This window comes from Agelaius tricolor, unplaced genomic scaffold (genome assembly GCF_023055355.1).
Source record: "Agelaius tricolor isolate 1412-34295 unplaced genomic scaffold, bAgeTri1.0.p SCAF_4, whole genome shotgun sequence".
Classification (NCBI taxonomy): Eukaryota; Metazoa; Chordata; class Aves; order Passeriformes; family Icteridae; genus Agelaius; species Agelaius tricolor.
This window is the reverse complement of record NW_027269264.1, coordinates 4,884,261-4,905,597: the sequence shown is the minus strand read 5'-3', so window position 1 is coordinate 4,905,597 and position 21,337 is coordinate 4,884,261. Positions and strand designations below refer to the sequence as shown.

Genomic DNA, 21,337 nt, shown 5'->3' with positions numbered 1-21,337 from the left:
TTCTGATGATACTTTTCCTTTATATTATTACATTTTAAAAATCCACAGCATGCTTCATTACCAAGGGAAGAAAAGCATTTTTTAAACTGTTAAATACAGGATGTTATCAGAAGCACCTGTAACCCTACCTTAACCTGTGCACAGAGTAGATCAGGTGCACTGGCACTTTGGAGAGGGAAGGGAGCCAACCCATTGGGTAGGTACTGTGCTTGAGGAAGAAGCCTGAATTTCAGCAGTCACTTAGGTACGGCACCAGATGAGGCTCAAGGCATAATGTACATCCCACAAGAGGTATTCCTTTTAACTCAAGGGCTCTACTGACAAACACTCACGTGATTTTCTAGCTGATGTGCTCAGCTTATGCTCCCAAGCTCACTCTGTGATTTTGGATAACTATGGAAGCTGTTCTTCCAACTTCCTGAGTGGTCAAAGGTGAATGACAAGAACCTTGGAAAACTTCCAAATACAAGCCCTTGCCTATATTAGAATCCTGCCCTTGAGGCATAATTACCCTTGCAGACAACTCATTCTACCTCTGTGTTCTTAAAGCACCTGCTCTACTGTCATCTACTCCTGGAGGATGACTAACATCTCTGCCTCCTGTTGGCCAGCTTAGAACTTCACCAGATACCTTCACAGCCAATCTGGACCCCCTTCCTAAGCACTGGACAGAACAATGGCGGCCTTGATCTCTTTTGGACTTCATCACTGCAAACTGCACAGCCTCTGTCTCGATGGATCTACTGAGGAAATTGGGAGCTGCTCTAAAAAGTGAAATATGGAAGTCCCCTACAACTTGCCATGGAAGTTGAAGAAGCCTCGAGCACTTTTTGGAGTTATGAAAAACCTGATATGGACACAGGTACATTTTAATATTACCCTACCAAAAGTCAAATCAGAAACAGCCCACACTTTTGTAGTCAAGCATATACAGGCACATACAGCTACAGCATCCCCAGCAGATGGTGGAAATCAGCAAATTAAGAACAAGACAGAAGCACAGTATGCTTGTCTATTATATAGTGAGGACCTGTAGAGAAGCAAGGTTAAGTGGCATCAGATGTAGGGCTCTCAAGGCTCTGTGATGTCTATGCTACACTTCCACTACTACCATGAGGGAGTACAGCTGATAGCTCAGAGTGGGCAGTCATGTGGTGTGTCAGAAGTGGCCATGAAATGTGAGCTCTGAAGTGGGTTTCCTCCCTCTAACCCTCTAACCTTCCCAGACTTTCATTATCATAAAATAATTAAATTCTACTGTTAAGCAAGGGGAGATCCAGCACTTCTCTAAATCTGTTTTAAGCCCTTATTGTGCTCTGTTATTCCTCTTAGTAATGCACAGTAAATTAGAAGGACTGGTTTTGTTTTCAGTGGACAAATTACTTCAGTAATTTAATTTGGATTCTATTGCCTCTTTAATCAGCTGTGATGGCTCCAGTGTAGGCTGGTCCAGACATATCCATCCAGTTCACTCCTTTCAATAATACATGGACCTTAACACAGCTCTTTCATTTTCTTCTTCCTCCTCTTTCAGCAGTTACCAATCAGCTGACTGTTCACATCAAAAAAATTTGTGAGACATTTCGGAGGTGAATGCAAATAAGATAGAAACAAACACTTCCCACATTTTTCCCCTCTCTAAAAGCCACAAGTTTCAAATAGCTTTGCCCAAGACTGCCTGGCACCACTGCCAGAGCTTCACAGCCCTTCCAGCGAGAGCCCTTACTCACTTGGAGCCAAGGACCAGCTGCGTGCACACCCCGCTCTCCTTCACCCATCCGCAGTATGGGTCCCTGGATGCTATGCAGGCCCTTGGGAGAGAAGAGCACAAGGTGGCATTCAGGAGTGCTGCAGCTTGCCCAATGCCCAGGCCTCTGAGAGCCACCACCAAACACGTACTTTTTGCACTTGCCGTGACGCTCGCAGCGTCCCAGGGGCACCTTGATGACACAGGTGGAGAAGGCGACGTACAGGGCGCTGCTGGGCTTGTCAAGCTGCATGCCCATGATCCGCTTGTCCTCCATGCCGTCGTAGCTGCACCTGTTTTGGATAAAAAAGGGATGTGGTTGCAACTGGGCTCTGCTGGGGGAAACCCTAATTGTCCCCCAGGCCGAAAAAATAAGATCAAAAAAGCTTCCGCCAAAAAAATCCGTAAGAAAGGTAGAATTAAACAAGTCAAGGAGAAAAGAACACACAATAGCCACTAAAAATACTGACAGACATATAAGAAAGTATTAAAAATGCATGGGATGGTTAAGAATTTGGGAGCAACAGCACACCAGAAAAGCTTCTGACGCCCCTTTGTTTTTGTGTTTATTCTTCTCCAGCACTCAAAGCAGCTGAAATTTCTGCCTGATTATGGCTCACTTCAAAGCCCCCTTAGGCATATTTGAGGAAGACTGAAATGTGGAAAATTTCCCTTGGAGAGTTGCTTGCTGCTTGCTGAGTTATTTGGAGAGGAATCAGGGTTTTTTATAGGATTAGAAAATTAATCTTCCTTTCCAGAACTTCACTTTTAATTATCCATCAGCTGCTGCATAGGATGGGCTATTTTCTACACAGATTGAATAAAAAATCTTATTGCAATGTAGAGACTGATAAGCAGACATCCCCTCCCTAAACAATTTAAAATTACCCAAAAAACCTGGCTTCTCTAACCACTTCCATTTCCATGGGACAGGTTATTCTCTGGGAAATCAGAAGTTCAAAGTCACCTATACATGAGTACAAAGAATCAGATACACACTTTTCAGGGTTGTAAACATTGATTTCCTCCAGGAAAAGGCTGTCATTTAGGAAACCAGTGTTTCCTGTCCGTGCCAAGAACTTCAGGATGATTCCCTTCTCTGACCCCAAGAAAACCACGGTATAGTTCTGATATGGCCCAGCAGCAGAGTCAACAGCAATTTTGGTCAGGCGATATCTAAAACAATAGAGCATTTTCAGAGATAAATCACAGAGATAATCACAAAATTGTCATTTGTTTAATCACTTTCTTCTTGTCAGATAAGTGTATGGTAGATTTCTAGCAACCATAAAACACATTTAAGCACTTTTCCTACCTCTCTATAAATCAACACAGACTGTACCAATTTGGCTCCCCAGATGTTGGGGAATTTTCACGTGTTTGCATACCCACACATCCAACAGCCACCAGAAGTGTACAGAATTTCAGAAGTGTCTACACGTTCAGAAAGCTGAAGGGCTGCTAGGAGCCTGAGGGCATTTAGGAATTATCCTTCCAAAAGCCTGGTGATTTCTTCAGGCAGGGATAGAGAATCAGTACAGTGAATTGTTTTAAAAATTTCAAGCTCTGTCACATTAAAAGCAGCTGAACTAGGTTCAACTTGTTTTGTCAGGAAAAGCTGTGTCACTGCAAGAGTAAGATGCTAAACACCATTTTACCTCACTAAAAATCACACGACTGCCACCAAGCAAGTTCAGCACTGAAGTGAAATCAAATCTTGGGGTGACACAATTTATTGAAAACAAGTATACTGGTGGTTTGGTACTAGTTGGATGGTACTGCCTATCAAAGGGAAGCACTCTGTGGAGCTTGCTACTCTCATCTTTGGTTGGAGGCACAGAACCTGACAGAAAAACCTGACATAAGATACATAACTGAAACAAAATCAGACCCTTCCACAGAACTAAGTGCCCAACACAATATTCTACCTTTGCTCAGCGGAAGAGCAGAAAATATGGCAAAAGTTACTCACATTATTCTGTTCACTGCTGCAGGGTAGATAAGTAGTATAATGACCACAGCAGAGAGTGGGAATGTATTTTGATAGGAAGGGCATAGTGTATTTAACACTTGGTGATTTAGGAGTCTTTGTTCAATCTGTTACTATTTTTTTCTTGTTGCTATAGAAAGGACGCAGATTAGGCAATTACTTCTGCTCTATACACTTGTGCAAACATTAAAGCTTACCAGTACATAACCTGACAGACATCTACATATCCTGTGAACATATCCTGGCAGATGTGTTTGTATCCTGTGTACATATTTCTGAATTGTCTGCTGATCCTTGCCTGAAGTTTTTACTGAGCCATCTCAAACATTGACCCGTAAGCCAAAAGATGATTAAGCCTTCCCCGCACAGCAGTTCCCACAACATCCGGCTTCAGCACAGCACGGTTGGAAAAGACTGAGGTCTTTCCTATCTTGAAAGCTCCTCAGGGAGTTCTGCAGCATCTGCTCAGCTCTGCCACCATTCCTAGCTGGATTCATGCCCAGGACACCAGGACATGTACAGAGTTGGAGGGTATTGGAAGCAAGGCTGTTGGCACAACTTGACAGCTACAATTCAGATAGAGCTCACTCAGTGCACGTACCTGACCATTGTTCTCAGGAACCAGGGTCGGTTGACAATGGAAGGTACAGCCTCGTCCATCAGTGGATGTGTTTTGATGAAGTTCAGGGTATCATCTGGGAACTCATTAGATGTTACATATTTTTCTAATGATGTAGAGCCAGCACAGCAACCAGGCCTACATAAAACGAGACAGTAAAGCCAGAAAACTTATTTCACCGAGGGCAAGCTTCCTTTTGTGATGAAGCTCGAACTGCAATATGATGTGCTTTGCAGGAGTTTAACTTGGCAGAGGATCGATAAGTGTGGTGGACTTGTTCAGCACCTCAGGAGAAGCCTAAAATCCTGCTCTGTCCTCCATTCAGAAGGACTTCATGTGTCACTTATGAGCACAAAGTAATTTTTTCATCAGGAGCACTACACACACAGTTCTGTAATTTGTCCATTCATATGGAATGTAATCACAGCATGTGTGCATTTGGCTTGATGCTTCCCAATTGCACAGGTGTTTTCTGATTCTGTAACTTGCCTGATTGACTGCTTTCTCCTGGAATAAAAGAAGTCCCTATAATACAGGAAGAAGTTAATTTTTTTTAACAGGTATGAAAAAACGCTACTTTTAGTCACATCTGATAGAAAACTGACTATTGAAGAAGAAAAACTGAATAGCATCCATGAACACATTGTTTTTACCCTTTGTTCAGTTTGGATGAGATGATTTAAGAATGGTAGCTCATTGAGAATTTTCACTAAAAAGTTATCTGCCATTCTTTAACAACTTAAATGCAAATCTGCTTATGCTATTTCTAAAATCTACCTGCTCCTAAGATGTAGGGCAATCTTCTTGCCTGGACAGGCCATCTCTCAAAGAATCAGCAAAGTGTTTTGTTTGTTAATATTGTGTAGGTCATTTTCTTTAATAAAAGGCTCATTTGATTCCATTTTCCAGAGCACTGTGATTCTTCAAACCTATGGGCCAGTGTGAGGTGGGAAGATGAAAGATGGACCACTCACTCCGAAACACATTGCATCATCCAATTTTCATCTACTCTGTTGTGGGTAAAGGCATTGACACCAAGAGTAACGTCAACTTGAACAAAATACAGGACTGATCCTATCATCTGTGTTACTCAGATTTAGATAAATAGTCAAATATTAGGTAAATAAATCTTGTGTGGGAAGGGAACATAGGACTGGAAGGACCTAGCTGTGTCAACAAGTCTGGTCCCACAAGAGCTGAGCAAGGAACATTACATGCAGACAGTGTGTACTCTTGCCTCCTCATATCCAAAATACTTTAGCTGTCTTGTAATTGCATGTAGAACTAGCAACAGATGGAGAGAAGGAAAAATCAAGGGCATAATTGGTTTCCTAGGTCCTTGCAAGGGCATTGACCCATGAGACAACATTCCCAGAGGACTTGAGGAAACAGCCTGGCACCTCCTGGCACTGTGGTGTCTACGGTTTCTGTGTATCTAATCTGGAGGCCTATTTACTCCTAAATCCTAATAGCATGATTGGATTAATCCTGTTTTAATCCCAAAACTGGTTTAGTTGAGTCAACATAAATCCCAGCAAACCTGCTGTCTGGCCAAACAGGGAAGTGACACCTCAGAAGGGCTCTGGTAGTTTTCTGAGTAATGTTAGGATCATTAGGGGCAGTAATGTTTCTGCATCATACTGAGAAACCCAGATAGAAATGACCTTATATCAAAGGTGCCTGTCATATACTTCAGCATGAGCTAGAAGTAACGATTATTTCTATTAAGCAGATTGATCGCTAAATATTACATGAAACACTGTTCACAATTCACTTCAGATTATGTTCTTCAGGCTTAGAAAGAGCAATATTATCCCATCTCCATCATAAAAGTTAGCCTGCTATTGGCTCATCCAAAACTTGTAATGCAACTTTCTGTTCTTCTTTCACACTTTCTTTTTCTTCTTTTCCCCTTCCCTGCCAATATATCTCAGCAAGGTCCAAACAAATAACCTTGGAGTCATCATGCAGCCTTGCACCCCCAAGGCAGACCATTGTAGTCAGCAACTTGTTTGAAACACTGCAAAATGAAGAAGAAAAATTCTGCAACACTGCTAGAAGCTGCATTACTAAGGCTCAGACTGAAAACAGACACAGGATTTACCAATTTTCCAGTCACCTTCAAGCTCTTCTCTTGAATGACAACTTCGGAATACAGACAGCACAGTAATACTAGGCAAATCCAAAACATGATGGACTAGGCAGAAGCTCAGTGTCCACCATGGAGCTTCATAAACTCATAGAACATTGTGAACTGGAAGCAATGCAGAAAGATCACTGCAGTCCAGCTCCTGGCCCCACAGAGGACACCCCAAGAATCACATCATGTGCCATGAGAGTGCCATGAGTGTATTTCCTGAGCTCTATCAAACTGGTGCTGTGACCACTTCCCTGGAGCCCAAGTTCCAGTGCCAAACCACTTCCCTGGGTGAAGAACCTTTTCCTAAGGTCCAACCTAAACCTCCCCTGACACAACTTCAGGTCATTCCCATGTGTCCTGTCACTGGTAAGCACAGAGAAGATATCAGTGTCCACCCCTCCTTTTTCCCTCATGAGGAAGTTGTAGATTGTGATGAGGTCTTCCTCAGTCTCCTCTTTTTTCAAGGAAGCCAAGCGGCCTCAGCCACTCCTCACATGGTTTTCCCTCTAAGCCCTTCAACATCTTTGTAACCCTCCTTTGGATACTTCCAACAGCTTTACATTCTTCTTATATTGAGGTGTTCAACACTGCACTGAATACTTTGGATGCTTTTTCCTTTTGAAATTATTTAAGCTATCACAAGCAATGTAAAACATGCAATAGAGGTGCAAAGCTTAAGTGAGACAAATGAATTTGATTTATCTATATGCATCTCAATATCTCACAACAAAATGCCATTGGTGTCAATGAGTTAACAAGTGTCTGTCAACAGCAACTTGTTTGAAATAGTACTTGTAAGAAATATGAAGAATGTAGTAGAGGAGATGCATGCAAACATGTGAAAGTGGGGAAAACAACTCATAGGAGGAATGAAGTAAACTGAATCTCTAGTTTGGTGGAATGCTCTTTTTTGCTCTCCATAAATCATCCACTGTGGCACTTAAAGTGCATGTTAATCATAGAATAGCAAACTGTTCTAGTTCTGACTGGTGCAGGCTTTGTAATGAGATATATCTGTTACTGAACCAATTTACAATAACTGTGTAACTCACACCATTCTTAAGTGATTATTCTGACCAAGTGGATCTGATGCTGGCCTGATATATGTTACACAAATGTCATTTAAGTGGAAAAATCTCTATTGCATAGTTTAGATCCAAATTCAACTCAACTTTTACTTTATTGTTTCAACATGTATAATTGTATCTGCACCTTACAAGGCTGTTCAAAATATTAAAAAGCCTCTGTAGCCTGTATGAAGGAACTGAACAATATCACTACACATGAAACATACCTGGGCTTGGGCACTCGTTCATCAGGAACTGGTGTCCATGTGGAGTCTGGAGACTTTTGTTCTTTGAATCTCCCAGTAAATACATTGGCAATGTCAAGCATGTCATAGGCACAGACTGCAGAGCCAGGAATGCTGCAAAGTGACATTTCCCAGAAATTGTTACTCATTCTGCAGTTATACATAAAACCTTGAGAAAAATATGCTCTATAGAAGCCTTCCTTTACTCAATACTTAACTCTAAATCTGGTATTAACAGGAAAACCCAGCCCCATGGAAAAGCCTGAATACCAGTCAGCAGGCAGCTCCTGCCAAGAGAATTTTATTCAACGCTTCACAGAAATAAGTAATTGTCATAATCTTGAAAAAGGGAAAGAATTGGTCAAAGTTTGTCTGTCACTGGCAACACATGAGGAGAAATCGCCAGTCTCATTCAGAACCCATTACTTGGACATTTAAGGTCTTCTGAGTCTTAACATCTCTCAGTACCAACTCTTGTAGTCCCTGCCATGCCTCGAAAAGCACATTGCATATAATTCAGAAGTTGGTTCTAATCAAACTGGAAGCATGCTGCAATGTGCCATTTACCTGGCTTTTACATGTAATTCATTCATGCTCCCACAGCCTGATATCCACAAAGTGTTCCCAATGAAAAGGAATTAACTATACTCAGGAGTTTGGTCTACTCAATGAAATGAAAGAGCTTATAGAAACAAATTTGATATTATTTTAAGATCATAACATTGCAAATTTCAGTTTTTTGGATACTTGAATGCAACTGCACAACAGCATTGTCCACACATAGTTAATTTCTTACATACATACTTTTTGAAAGGCGTGTGGGTTTAGCATGGTCAGTTGCTTGGAAGCATGAAATACTAATTTCTCACCTATTTTTTATTTATTTTGTACATGAGCTACTGTATTTGTGTCTGACTCCCACCACTTGATTTTATTGAGTAAATAGCATGAACCCAGCTGGCTCAGGCTTTCAATCCTGCTCTTAGCTAGTAGGTTATTATACATCAAAGAAAAAACTGTAGGAACTATAATACTGTTACAGATGATTAAGCTAAACTCCTAAAGGTATATAAATTGATAGAAAAACAATCATTTGAATAGTAAACAATTTCAAAATGCTTTTTACTGAAGAAAAACAAGTTGAGAGACAGTACAGTAGTTTTATTTTGATCTCCACAGATTTATCTTTTTATATAGAAGGAAACTTAAAAGCTCAATATTAATGTGATTCTGCACAGCAGGAGTTTTAAATGGAGGCAGCCATATATACGTGGATGTAAGAGATGGTCAAGGGTATTTGGCCACACAGAGGACCTCATCCTAAAAGGCAGCTCAAAGCCCACTCCAGCTAGAATATTTTGCACATTGCTGAATTAAGTCCTTAAGACAAAAAACCAACCATAAAATCTAGTAGTGTCACACACTACTAAAAGTGCTCAACACAAAACTACACATGGATGGAAGCACTGCTGTGCTCAAAGGACTGAAATGTCTTTTACTCGTGAGGGTGACAGATTACAAGTCTGTAGTATGATGCAGTGGGAAGGATGGAGCACTGTGAGTCACAGCCAAGGAGGTCCAAGCCACCTATGAACTACTGGATGACAACTCAACACTAGTTTCTACTTGAGTGACCTCTGATTAGACTGAAGAATCTCTTCCACTTCAGTCTAGGAGGAAACTTTGTTCTAGAGACCAAAGGTATTTGTTTCAACATTTCTTTAGTGAAGGAGGAATGAGAGATGCATTTATGTCAGAAGTAGGTTTCATAGAACTACAGAATCACAGAATATCCTGAACTGGAAGTGACTCACAAGGATCATTGAAGTCCAATCCTCCTGCAGAGGACATCCCAAGAATCACACCATGTGCCTGAGAGCATTGTCCAGATGGTCCTTGATGTCTGTCAGGCTTGGTAACTTCCCCAGGGAGCCTGCTCCAGCGCCCAACCACACTCAGGGTGAAAAACCTATTTTTTCTGATATCCAACCTAAACCTCTATGACTCAGCTTCTTTGAGTCCTCTTACAAGACACCAGAGAGCAGAGGCTGGTGCTTGCCCCTCCTCTTCAACTCATGAGGAAGCTCTGAACTGCTGTGAGGTCTTCCCTCTGTCTCCTCTCCTCCAGGCTAAACAAGCCAAGGGCCTTGTTCACTCCTCATATAGCTTCCCCTAAAGTCCTTCACCGCCTTCATTGCTCTCCTTTGGATGGTCTCTGATATCTTTAGATCCTTCTAATATTGTGGTACCCAAAACATCCCCCAGCACTCAAGGTGAAGCTGCCCCAGAGGAGGGCAGTGTGGGACAATCCCCTCCCTTGCTTGGCTGGAGATGCTGTGCCTGATGCTCTCCAGAACATGCTTGGCCCTCCGGGTTGCCAGGTCTGCTAAAAAGCTGTGTCCAAGAATAAATATATGCTTTTCTGTCATCTTCCATGTCTGGCAAAACCTGCAGCCTATAAAACAGTATTTTGCTTTTTACACCAAGTACTTCGATTCTAAAATGCAATACTTAAGGAAAAGAATTATTCATGAAACACCACAGGAAATACTAGCAGAGTGGGAGTACAATCTCAATTTTGAGATAATTGCAAGATACAATCTATTTTCTGATGTTGAATCTCTATTTGTTCGCCTGTTTTTATTAAGCCAGATTGCATGAAAAGAGATCAACTTAATTTAAGCTTGTATTCCCTATTGGTGGCATAATTACTCCATTGCAGTTTCTATTGTTTTGATGTCAAAAGTGGTGATTTTACATTACAGATCCAGGCTTACTCTCATTTGAAGTAAGTTCTGTGAATGACCTTACTGAGGTCAGGCTTTGACAAGGAGTGGCAAGGGTACAGCAAAACTAAATTAATTTCAACAATAAAATTCCTCTTTTAGATCAAATGTTACTGTGTGAAACTGCGATATACTTTTTAATTAGACAGCGACTATTTTTTTAACTTTGGGAGTTCTCAATAATTAGATACAGTTACTCCTCTAATAACTTCCAGAAAAACATGCTAAAATGTGTAAACAGTGATAAAATCTCTACAGATGAATTGATGCTTTTGGATAACCACGCAAACAATGAAATAGGTGTTCTGGAGACCCTCCTTCCCAGCCAGCAAGACCTTGGTTCTCCCAGGAGAGTCAGGGGGCAGCAGGGTCAATGCATGGTCAAAGATCAATGCAAGAGTCACCAGGGATGCATAAAACAAAAAGAAGGAGATAATATGGTTCTTGGAGGTTTAGCTACAGACAGGACAGACACAGTCCTTTCTTTGTGAGAAAAAAATACTGTATTTTCTCTTTGGAATAATATTCTGCAGGTTACACACTGCAGCACTTCTTGGTGGCTGGTGTAAACTATTCCTTTGTAAAGAAAATATGTCTGAGGAATGTGTCCAGATAGTAAATGGCTGAAAGCCACCCTAAGTTACCAGGTATGAAGTAAGCAATAGCAGGGTGCCTTAAAATTGAACACAAGCTATTGTTAAGTGCAGTGTACAAAATAATTATGTTGTACGAGCGATCTCTTCTTGTGCTTGCATAAAGTTAAAAGGAACTGCAGTGAAAAGCAAAACATAGAGGAAATAGAAGGTAAAATGTTATTGTGGCTATTACCTATTATATGGAGTGGAGAATGTAGCTAAAACAACATCCCGGCCATTGAAATGGATAACATCTGTAACCGACTGCAGTATGTTAAAGTAGAAGTGTGAGTCGCCAGGAACTGAGCAGTTCAGCCGAGCCTTGAGAAAGGAAGTCCACTGTTTTTCCAGCACTCTCTGAGATCCTCCCATGTCATTTTTGCAAACCTGGGCCACCCTTGGGAAAACTACCTGGAAGGAATAGAGCAAAAATAATGGAGAAAATTAAATGTTTGCTTGACCTAAAGTCTTCGTTGGAATACTGCTTTTAAAACATTTGGAATAACACAGCAAGGTGCTTAATTTCATACCACTTTTATATAATCTGTGACAAATAAGAAACAGAGAAAAATTAAGCTCTGGAACAGTGTGCTATGAAAGATAAGACTGTGGCATTTACTACACAGCCATAAATCCTTCAGGAGATCTGTTCTCAACCCATATAAAATTCATTTCCATACAGACTGCTTAGCTTTCTATTTCCCCAAACAAAAGCACATTTCATATTCACATCCTTGCAACCCACACTGCTGCTCCGATTCTTGTGTTTTCAGCACTTAAAAACTATGCAAATCTTGCTGGGCTTTTATTCCTGCTCTCCACCTTTGTGACCTTGGTCAGCTTTTCTGACTGCTTAGTCAGAAAGCTATTGTGAAATTAGCAAAAATGCAGAAAGTGTTTAATTATTCTTTGCAGAATGGCAGAGCACAAAATTCCTACTCTTGTTTACTCAGCACCCTAATTCATATTTCTTACAGAAAAAAATTCTTCCTGCTTTGGAATCTGTTTTTAACAATTATCTACTGTGTTGAACTAACTAGATTAGCCTTGTGCTTTCTATAATTTCAGAAAAGAAACTCTAGCATACACCATCACTGTAAGAAACTACACATTTTCCTTTCAAGACAGTGCAATGTTTTACTCCAGCCAACCTTTTGGCTTGAGCAATAGGAATCTTCTCAAAATGCTGACCTTGTCATAATGATTTATGGTTCTCATTTCAAGGTCACTCGTAACAGCATTGGTCCAAGAATAGCATAAATTTTCCTCCTCCTCAATCTGACAAAGTCATTCAAGGCAGTGTTTTTGCCCTTACCTTTCCCATGCTGTTGTACTCCACTGCTATTTCCCGGAAGAAGAAGTATATGTAATTGCCATAGTCAACTGCCTGAACAAAGTACGGCTCTAGGAAAAAAAACAGCAACACAAGACACCTGATTTAGGCACCACGTACAGGATACAGAATGCAAAGAGAAGCCAAACACATTCACATATAACATCCAGAGGTGAAATGTCTGTGCTTGACAAACTTGATCAGTTTTCAGAACAAACAAATCGCTGCTGCAGAAGAATCACTGTCTGGGGACAGGAGAGCTGGGAACAAGTCTGTACAACATCACTGCAGGGTAGTTAAGTCTCTGCCACTAATATGTCTGCCCTGCATGGAGTAAGAGGAAAGGTAAACAGGCATTTATAACGGTATGCCTGAGGGGTCCAAGTAGCGCTCTTTATGGCATGCAGTCTGTGAGCTGAGGGAATAACAAACCACGTAACTGTTTCTGCCCACATGTGTCTGTGGCAGCAAGCAAAGTGGGACTGCTAAAGTTGACACCTGGCAAAACATTTCTGCCTGCAGAAAAAGACTTGAAACTATGGCTTTGCTCTCTATTAAAATCACTCCAAATGCTAACAATTCTCAACACCTACATGAAGCTAAACAGCACAATCCTTAACAATGAGGGCATTTACAGCACAAAAATTGGCTAATTCAATGGCAGCAGTACAACCCTTAAGAACTGTAACAGAAAGGCTTTGTGCAATATTTGCCCAATTTTAGTTTCCTTAATGAATCTTAGCATTACAGGACAAACCTTCTATACTTCATAAAGCCTTGATTGTTACCTAACAGTGCTGTGGCAGGAATATTTGCAAACACAGCACAAGCACACAGAGCCCTGCAAGCTCCAGTTTTTCCATCCAACAGATGTAAACTGGATTTCATCTTGGAAAGCTCACTGGAATATATATTCTGATCTACCCAGCTCACAGCTTCTGTCAAATCCAGTAACTTTGGGTCAGGAGAGGAGTGAAAGAAATAAACAGATCAGAGTAAGCAAGAGATGTAATCTGCTTCCTTCTTTCTGCCAGAAAGCATTGGTGAGATGAAATGCCAAAGAGGTCTGTCAGAAATCCAAGACTCTCATCAGAGATGCTGCTTTTTTTGCCTTGTTTGTTTATCTACCTTTCAACCACTTGGAGTCATGTTTAACTGTCCGCAGGGTTGGGCTGTCTCCCAGGCTCCGGTATATGACCGCATCTATTGCGAGGAAGTCGGTCACTGTGGCAGAATACAGCTTTCCCTCTGGGGAGGAAGGAAAGAAGAAACCAGGGGGGAGGAGCATTAGAAATAGTACAATTGCTTCTTCTTTCACCAGTCAGTTGAGAAGGGGAAACAAAACCATCACAGTCTCCTTAGGAACACTGAAGGAAGGAAAAAAATCCAGCCAGGTAAATGGAACTGAGTACCGAACAGGCAACTCACTGCTCTGCAGAATGGTAATTTCAGAGGGATGCTGTGGAAGAAAATAACCTTATGGAATAATTCTTCTTCAGTTTAGATATGTCATACTGAACTACCCTATCCAGTCACATGTCACTAGTTCAACGCTCAGAAATTCTGCTTAGGTATGTCAGCAAAACAAAAACTGCTAGTTCCAACTGGGAGTGCAAACCAGACAAGGCTTGGAGACTGTCAGCTAATTGACGCTTATGAAAATTTCTCCCCTTGAGAGCACTTCTGCTCTGCCAAAGATCACTAAGAAAAAATTAACTTACATGTTGGGAGCCCTGCTGAAACAGGGAGGAAAAGAGATGGAAGAGGATTACCCATCAATATTTCTCTTCTACCATGCATTTTAGGCATTTCCCATATGAATTATGCATTCCTCTCTCTTAAAGAATTGAGGACAAGTGATAAGAAAGGGCCTACAAAATGGCACCCCAAGGACAACCAAAACATACAAAACTATAAGGATATAAAAGCACAAGTTTCAGCAATATTTTAAAATTTTATTTGTTGTCTACTTTGTTTGCAGGTCATGGTAACTGTACAGGACTGTTTTCATGTGTGAAATAGAACTTGGAACATGCTGTCTTCTGGAAGCACAGCATGCTGTGGTGCAGCATGAGCACACAAAATTATTTCTCTGTTGCATCTGCATAAAAACCAGAATTGTCTACATTTTGTTTGACAAAGATTATGTTAGTGCCTTGAAGGCACCAGCACTGAGGACATTCCCAGGACAAAGCAGAGAGGTCTCTATTGGTCAAGCTCTCCTCATTATGCTCTCAGACTAGTGTAAGACTGAGAGCTGTCTCAAAGGCGGATGCCAAGAGGAGGTTGCTAGACTCTTTTCAGTGGTGTCCTGTGACAGGATGAGGAGCAATGGCCATAAAGTAAAGCTCAAGAGCTTTCCTCAACATGAAAAGAATTTCTTTACATTGAGGGTGACAGAGCACTATAACAGCCTTCCCCTGGAGGTTGTTGAGTCTCCCTCTCTGGAGGCATTCAAGCCCCACTTGGACACATTCCTGTGTCACTTGCTGTAGATGACCCTGCCTTGGCAGGGCGGGTTGGGCTGGATGATTTCCAGAGCTCCCTTCCAACCCTAGAAACTCTGTGAGTCCGTGAATTTCAGCTCCAGATTTAAAATTCAGACTGTTTTTTATTAGCAGTACTGTATGCTTTGTTCTGACTCATGCAATTCTTGTCCTTATTTGGCTATTTAAGAATGATCATTTTTTCTTAGCAAAACAGAAAAAATAATTACTACATGTGTCCCCCTCCCCAATTTAAAATAGAATAAAAAGCTCAATTTTTTAGATATGGATGTCTGAACTCATGTTTATACAACCACACTCTTATTTTCTTTCCTGCCAAGTTCCTGTGACCAACTACAATTCATACATATCAGCTGCAATAGCTACAGGCTGCAAGAAGAGCCATACTCAAGTGAATGCATCCAACAAACTCAGATAACTTGGATTTGTGCCCTAAACTGTTCTGAAACTGCTTTTCATTGCCGTCTGAAAAGTTAGCATGGGTATCAATATGTAAGACACATATAGCAGTGATTTTCTGAAGCTAGCAGATTTATGAGGCATATTCTACAAATATTTATTTGAACTGTATCAAATTTATTCTGAATCACCATGAAGGAGTATGATAATTTCTATAAATATTCTCTTTATTTTCAATTAATTCAAGGATTTCTTCAGTGACGAATTTGGAGTCATCTTTCTGAACTTCAGCTGCATTCAAAGTGAATGTTTCCAACAGGCTGGTCATAAACTCTTTCTTGGCCAATACACTGAGAAAGACTCTTCTAAAAGGTCATTCAGGCTGCATGAAGGATAGGGAGTCTGAGATACATGGGAAAAATATTTCTTTGAAGGAGTTTCTCTATTTCCATGTTTTATTAATTACTTGCTACAGTTAGAGAATTTCTACTGTATATTCCTGCCTGTGACTGTAATTAAGAAATCATTCTACCACTATCATCACCACTATTATTGAAACAAAAGGACCATTTATTTGCACTATAAAAAGTAAAAAAAAAAAAAAAAAAAAAAAAAATTGAAACAGGTTACAAAATCTCTCCTTTGTGAGGCAGAGGCAGATGATGATACCTCAAACATGGTAGTGCTTAATAGAGCCCTTTGGCTATAGACTTGTTTGAGAATGGCTTAAATCTTAAATCTTCAGAGGAACAGCTTAGTTATTTCCATGTGAGCACCCAGACTCTGTTTTATAGCATTACACTTGTTGAAGAAGACTCACATTATCATGGAGGATGTTTTTATTATTTTCACCACCTATCTATCAGCCAGATCTAAGAAAAGATCAGCAGGGTTCACACTAGGAGAAGTTCAATAAAGAGATAATTTAATCAGGAATTTCTGACGACATATAAAAAAATACCATACAATCAACACCCAAAATTAACCCCATTTACAGGATTTCCCTTTTTCTAACTGTCGTAGTAGAAATCAGAATTAACACTATTATGCTGCATGCAGCATAAATCACCACTAGCAAATACACTTCTCTCCTTTTGTCTACAGCAGCTGATAAGATCGTAGTAAAATGTTTTCAGCTTAAAAAAAAAAAATCACCTCCCCTTTCCTTCTAGATCTAGAAAAGGGCATGCCACAGCATTTTCCATAGCTTCCTTTTATTATGAATGTTAGTTTGGGCTTAGAGTTGTTAATGAGCATATCCTGCTTAATCCTAATTAAAGCTTACACAAGCCTTGACTTCCTTTGACGTTCACAGAAGCTGAATGCAGCCAAAAATGGTGCCACACACAGGCCATATTATCAAGAATACAGGAAACTCTGAAATATTGATCCAGGAAACTGAGGCTTTATGCAATGTTGATGACAGTGAAGTTAATTTCAAAGACGGGAAGGCTTTTTTTGCTAGGGATTTCCTTATGCCCCCTCTTTTTAGCCAGTGTGTACTCTGTTTGACACCATTTAGATTTAGGCATTCTGGGCTCAAGCAAGAGGCACAGTGTTACACCAAGCCTGGGCTGCAGGACAGAAAGTAAAAAGTTTATCGCTGTCATTTTACCTGCAAACAACGCAACGTTGGCATGCTTTGCATCATAGGGGCACCTGGCCATTCCACTGAATTCCTCTTCCAGATAGTCCAAGGTATCCATCTGAAAAATCAAAGGGAGCTCCTCAGATAGAGAAACAAAGAAACAAAACTTCTGACCCAGGATGATGCTTTATGACAGTGTTTCATCTTTTCTGGGCACAGGAGAAGGCCCTTACTCTAACTCTACTCTTGACTATGAAGTAAAAACTTGACCAAAAAAAAATCATGGCATTAAAAAAAATAAGCCTGAAAAAAGTATGTCCAGTAAGTCAGGCATTCTTTTGGAGCTAATAATTCTCACCTTGACACATTTTACTGAAGTCTTCAGTCTATATTTTATCTGCACACAAGTTTTGTTTTGAACTGTAGCAGGCTATGTGGTCTGTAGTTCTGGCAAGGCTCCAAAATTTATCCTCACCAATGACCCAACAGAAGCACTCTTATACACAGAAAAGACTGCAAACTGCATTCAGAAGAAACAATACTAGGACAATTATCTCTGTGTGCATTTTTCTCCCCCAAGTCCAGAGGTCCTTCTCCTCTAGTCTCAACAGTGGTGCTCTCTTCCTTGATTTGCATATTCAGAAAGATGCTCTTCAAATTTTACTATAGCAGTTGAGTCCGTGTCACAGAGAATCCTCTTACCATCAGGCAAGAATTAATCTATGCAGGAATGGTAAATTCTGAGGCTTATGTGTAACTCCTGAGAAATAAATTCACCCTGGGCACTGATAACGACACAAATATACAGATTGACTTTACATGAAGTTCAAGAAGGTTTGGTGAGCTAAGGGAGAATTGTACACCTGTTACCCCTTTCAGATGCTTATACTACAGTATTTTGAGAATAAGAACCTTTGTAGCATATTCAGGCAACTTGTCCATCTCATACTCTATAGATCACACACAGTAAAGATTCACAGAGCATGACAAATAACCCACACAGCACCATTCACTTAAATAAACTTTTAATTTCTATGTTACAGCTTTCAAGTCCTTCAATGGATGATTTGTGATCATTTGTTTTCTGTCATGTATCATTTCTGTCAAAGTCCACTCTGAGGGGAGTCAGTTGTGTTTACTCAAAGGCTGAAAAGCATTTCACATGATAGTGAGAGGAAATGAGTTAGAGTCCTGAGTAACTTTTCCTGCATCAAGCTCCACAGGCTGGGCTCACCCTCACTGGCACACTTGAGGGACAGCCCTGCTTTCTCTTTGGCACACATTTAGTTCTCTCTCTGGATAATGAAGGAATATATGGAGGAAAAGCCAGGGCAGGTGTTGCAGAGGCCTTCTGAAGACTGCCAGGGGGATCACTATCCAGCCCTGCATCACAGGGGATAAAAACTCTGGAGTAAGGGGGAGGAGGCCATTTATATGCCTCACACCAAGATGTCAAAGAAATCTAAAATTGTATCTAAAAGACAACTTCCACACAAGGAGACTGGCTGAGATTTGTTAGCCTCATTATTAGAATTCAGAGATTAAAAATTAAAAATTGCAAACTGTAGTAGAAGAATAAATACAGCCCAGTGATCAAGAAGCTTCATTGCATACTAGGAGCAGGCAAGGAAAGAAAGAATAAAAGGAACAGCTGTTAGAGTAGCTAACTGTACCTCAGAGTTACCACGACACAGGCTTGTATTCTTACTCAAATTTGGTTATTCCTCCACAGACTGGTAGAAAAAACTACCCTGCACTTCTCTCCTGTGTTTTCTAAACTGCAGCCATTATAGTGGCTAAATGAGGCAAACATGATTGCACAAAAATCAAGGAAGACCACCAGTCACAGTGAATACCATTAGGGAAGTAGTTTTCCTGGCTCTTAACATCTTTATTCTGCTTTTTTTCCAATAACTCTGAACACAAAACCTAAATGGCAGTTGTAATGTTGTCAGGAGCAGCATTAGGAAAACTGAATTTTATTTTTCCAGAAAAAAAGATGAGAAATTACCTGTGGACATAACAGTGCCTAGAAAAGCAGAGTCTGGATGTCAAATGCCTAAATAAATTAATTTCAAAGCTACTTCAGAGATATCCACTCTTGGGAGTTATATCAGAATATAATGGTGAAAGCCTAAGAAAATGGGAAATACTTCAATAAGTGGGTCCTACTGGAATGAAGACTCCTGACATACACTATGCCAAAGGAATAAATTGGCTTCAGGGCATTAATGTCAAGTATGCAGGAACCAGCAGAGTTTCTACACTGCTCCAGATAATGTTTTGGCTTTGCAGATCCCCAGCAAGTGAGGAATACTCTGTCCTGCTGTACTGCTCCTTGCAGAGATTAGCCGTTTCATCACTCCCACAGCACAAAATGCCATAGGATCTTCACAGCATCCCTATCTGGGGGGCTCACAAGAAACTCAGGTTTTTCTTGCTATGTCCCCAGGCTTCCTCAGAACTGGTTTTGCGATTGAGAGCAGTAGAACAGAAATTTTAGAACATGATCCTCAGCAGTAACCCCCAATATTAGTCTATGACTTGATGTGAGTGTCAGTGACAAGCTGAGGAACTTTCTGAGGTGAGACTACAGCCCCAAACAGGGATCTGAAGGACTCTGTACCTATGGGGGGGGCAATGCAAAGTGGCAATACTCTTGATGTGCAGGAGTTGCAAAGAGCTAGGTACTCAGTCTGAGATTTTCTCAGAAATCTAATTAACATTGAACTCAGTAGCACTGAAACAAGGCAGGACAAACGTTTCAGAATTGAATGGTGAACAGGTGAAGGATAATCTCACACAGCTGCCAACATAGTCACAATGAATCCAACCAAAAGACAAGGCATAAGTGAAATTCTGCAAACAGATTACATACCTTGTAGTTCCTGCAAGAAGGGTTGAATGCATTTGTTCCACAGATAAACAGTGTATCCTCGTTTCTTTTTAGGAGAACTTTAATAAAGTTATGACATTCATCCTGAAGAAAAATAATAAAAACTATTTCAACTACTGCATTTTGAGTATCTTGCATATTGAGTTTTCATTTTTAAGCAGTGATATTTCACAGGTTTAAAATTAAATTGGCTGGTACCCACTGTGATACTCTGGCCTTATTTTGACTATGTTTAACTAACAATGAACAATTTGTAATTAATTTATATTGTAGTGGCTTAAAAATTACAAAGAGCTGAAGATAAAGCAATCATATTGTAGCTCCTAGTTTGCTGATGTTGACAAAGGTGAATTTTGTTTGAAAACTGTTGCTTTCCTGAAGAGTGAAAAATCTGATTTTGTCACCTGTGCCACTGTCAGACAGTGACATCACTACTACAATATACTGGCATAAAGCTTCTTTAACTAGAAGGGGAAGTAGATGTAAAGAATCAAAGAATCTGCATCTAATTATGATACTAATGCCAATCATAGGTTCCAGGATGAAATTGGTGTGAGAAACAGTCCTTCTACAGCCCCACATTCCTCTTTTCTGATGCTTTACCTGAACTTCTCAGCAAATTCCCACAGGGGGATGGACAGCAGCACTTGGCTTTTGAAGCAATGGTAAATAAAACTGGTACACTAAGCATTGTGACCTGTTCCATGCCTTAAATATTTCGGGATATTGCTGTGGCTTCTGTCCTAATATTTTATCACTTTCGAAGTGAACTGGTTTTGCAAATTAAAGCCTTCAGTAAGTTGATGGAAAAAGCAATTACTGGTAAGAAGTGAATGGCACGATCCATTCCACATCACAGACAGCAGCCTGAGATAATAGTGATGCAACTAAACTGAAGTGGCAGTTGCAGAAGAAATGAAAATTGCGTACCTTATGTTTTCCCTTCATTCTGCATGTGTCTACATCAGCTTGTCTAGATTTCCATGTCAATTTCTGCAAGAATAAAGAAAGAAATCAATTAGAACTCAGAGGTTTTTCACATTTGATTTCAGAAGTAGAAGTCCCATAGGGGAGACTAGCTTTTGAACATACATTTATTGAAAGTTTTCTGCACTCTTTCTCCATTATTAATTCACCACAATGAAACAATGGAAATTCAGTGATGTGGATCATTCATTTAACTTTGTTTTGCCTCCAATTTATGAGGCTAGAAATCCATCCCTCTTTCTTAAAAGCCTAAACGAACAGAATTCAACAATAGGTGAACTTCAGAAAATGTGTACTTTTCTAAGAAGTAGTAGATGTTCTCTTCTTTTAACTAATATTGCTCTACAAATCAGAATTATAATTTATGGACTATGAACCTTCACTGGATTCTAAATGAA

The 21,337-nt window shown here is 40.3% G+C and overlaps 1 protein-coding gene across 6 annotated transcripts in view; it reads right to left on the bottom strand.

The window, feature by feature from the left end:
• The window catches only part of SEMA6A (semaphorin 6A), a 118,069-nt gene that overhangs the window by 37,340 nt on the left and 59,392 nt on the right, over window positions 1–21,337 (bottom strand). For all 6 annotated transcript variants that reach the window (XM_071424409.1, XM_071424411.1, XM_071424412.1 and 3 more), the window contains exons 5-15: window positions 20,883–20,945; window positions 19,935–20,036; window positions 17,084–17,174; window positions 13,691–13,810; window positions 12,545–12,633; window positions 11,423–11,640; window positions 7,791–7,922; window positions 4,339–4,494; window positions 2,747–2,923; window positions 1,900–2,040; window positions 1,731–1,811 (exon numbers count right to left, since the gene is read on the bottom strand). In XM_071424409.1, the coding sequence (XP_071280510.1) occupies window positions 1,731–1,811; window positions 1,900–2,040; window positions 2,747–2,923; window positions 4,339–4,494; window positions 7,791–7,922; window positions 11,423–11,640; window positions 12,545–12,633; window positions 13,691–13,810; window positions 17,084–17,174; window positions 19,935–20,036; window positions 20,883–20,945 (1,370 nt within the window). The remainder of the gene's footprint in view (window positions 1–1,730; window positions 1,812–1,899; window positions 2,041–2,746; window positions 2,924–4,338; window positions 4,495–7,790; window positions 7,923–11,422; window positions 11,641–12,544; window positions 12,634–13,690; window positions 13,811–17,083; window positions 17,175–19,934; window positions 20,037–20,882; window positions 20,946–21,337) is intronic.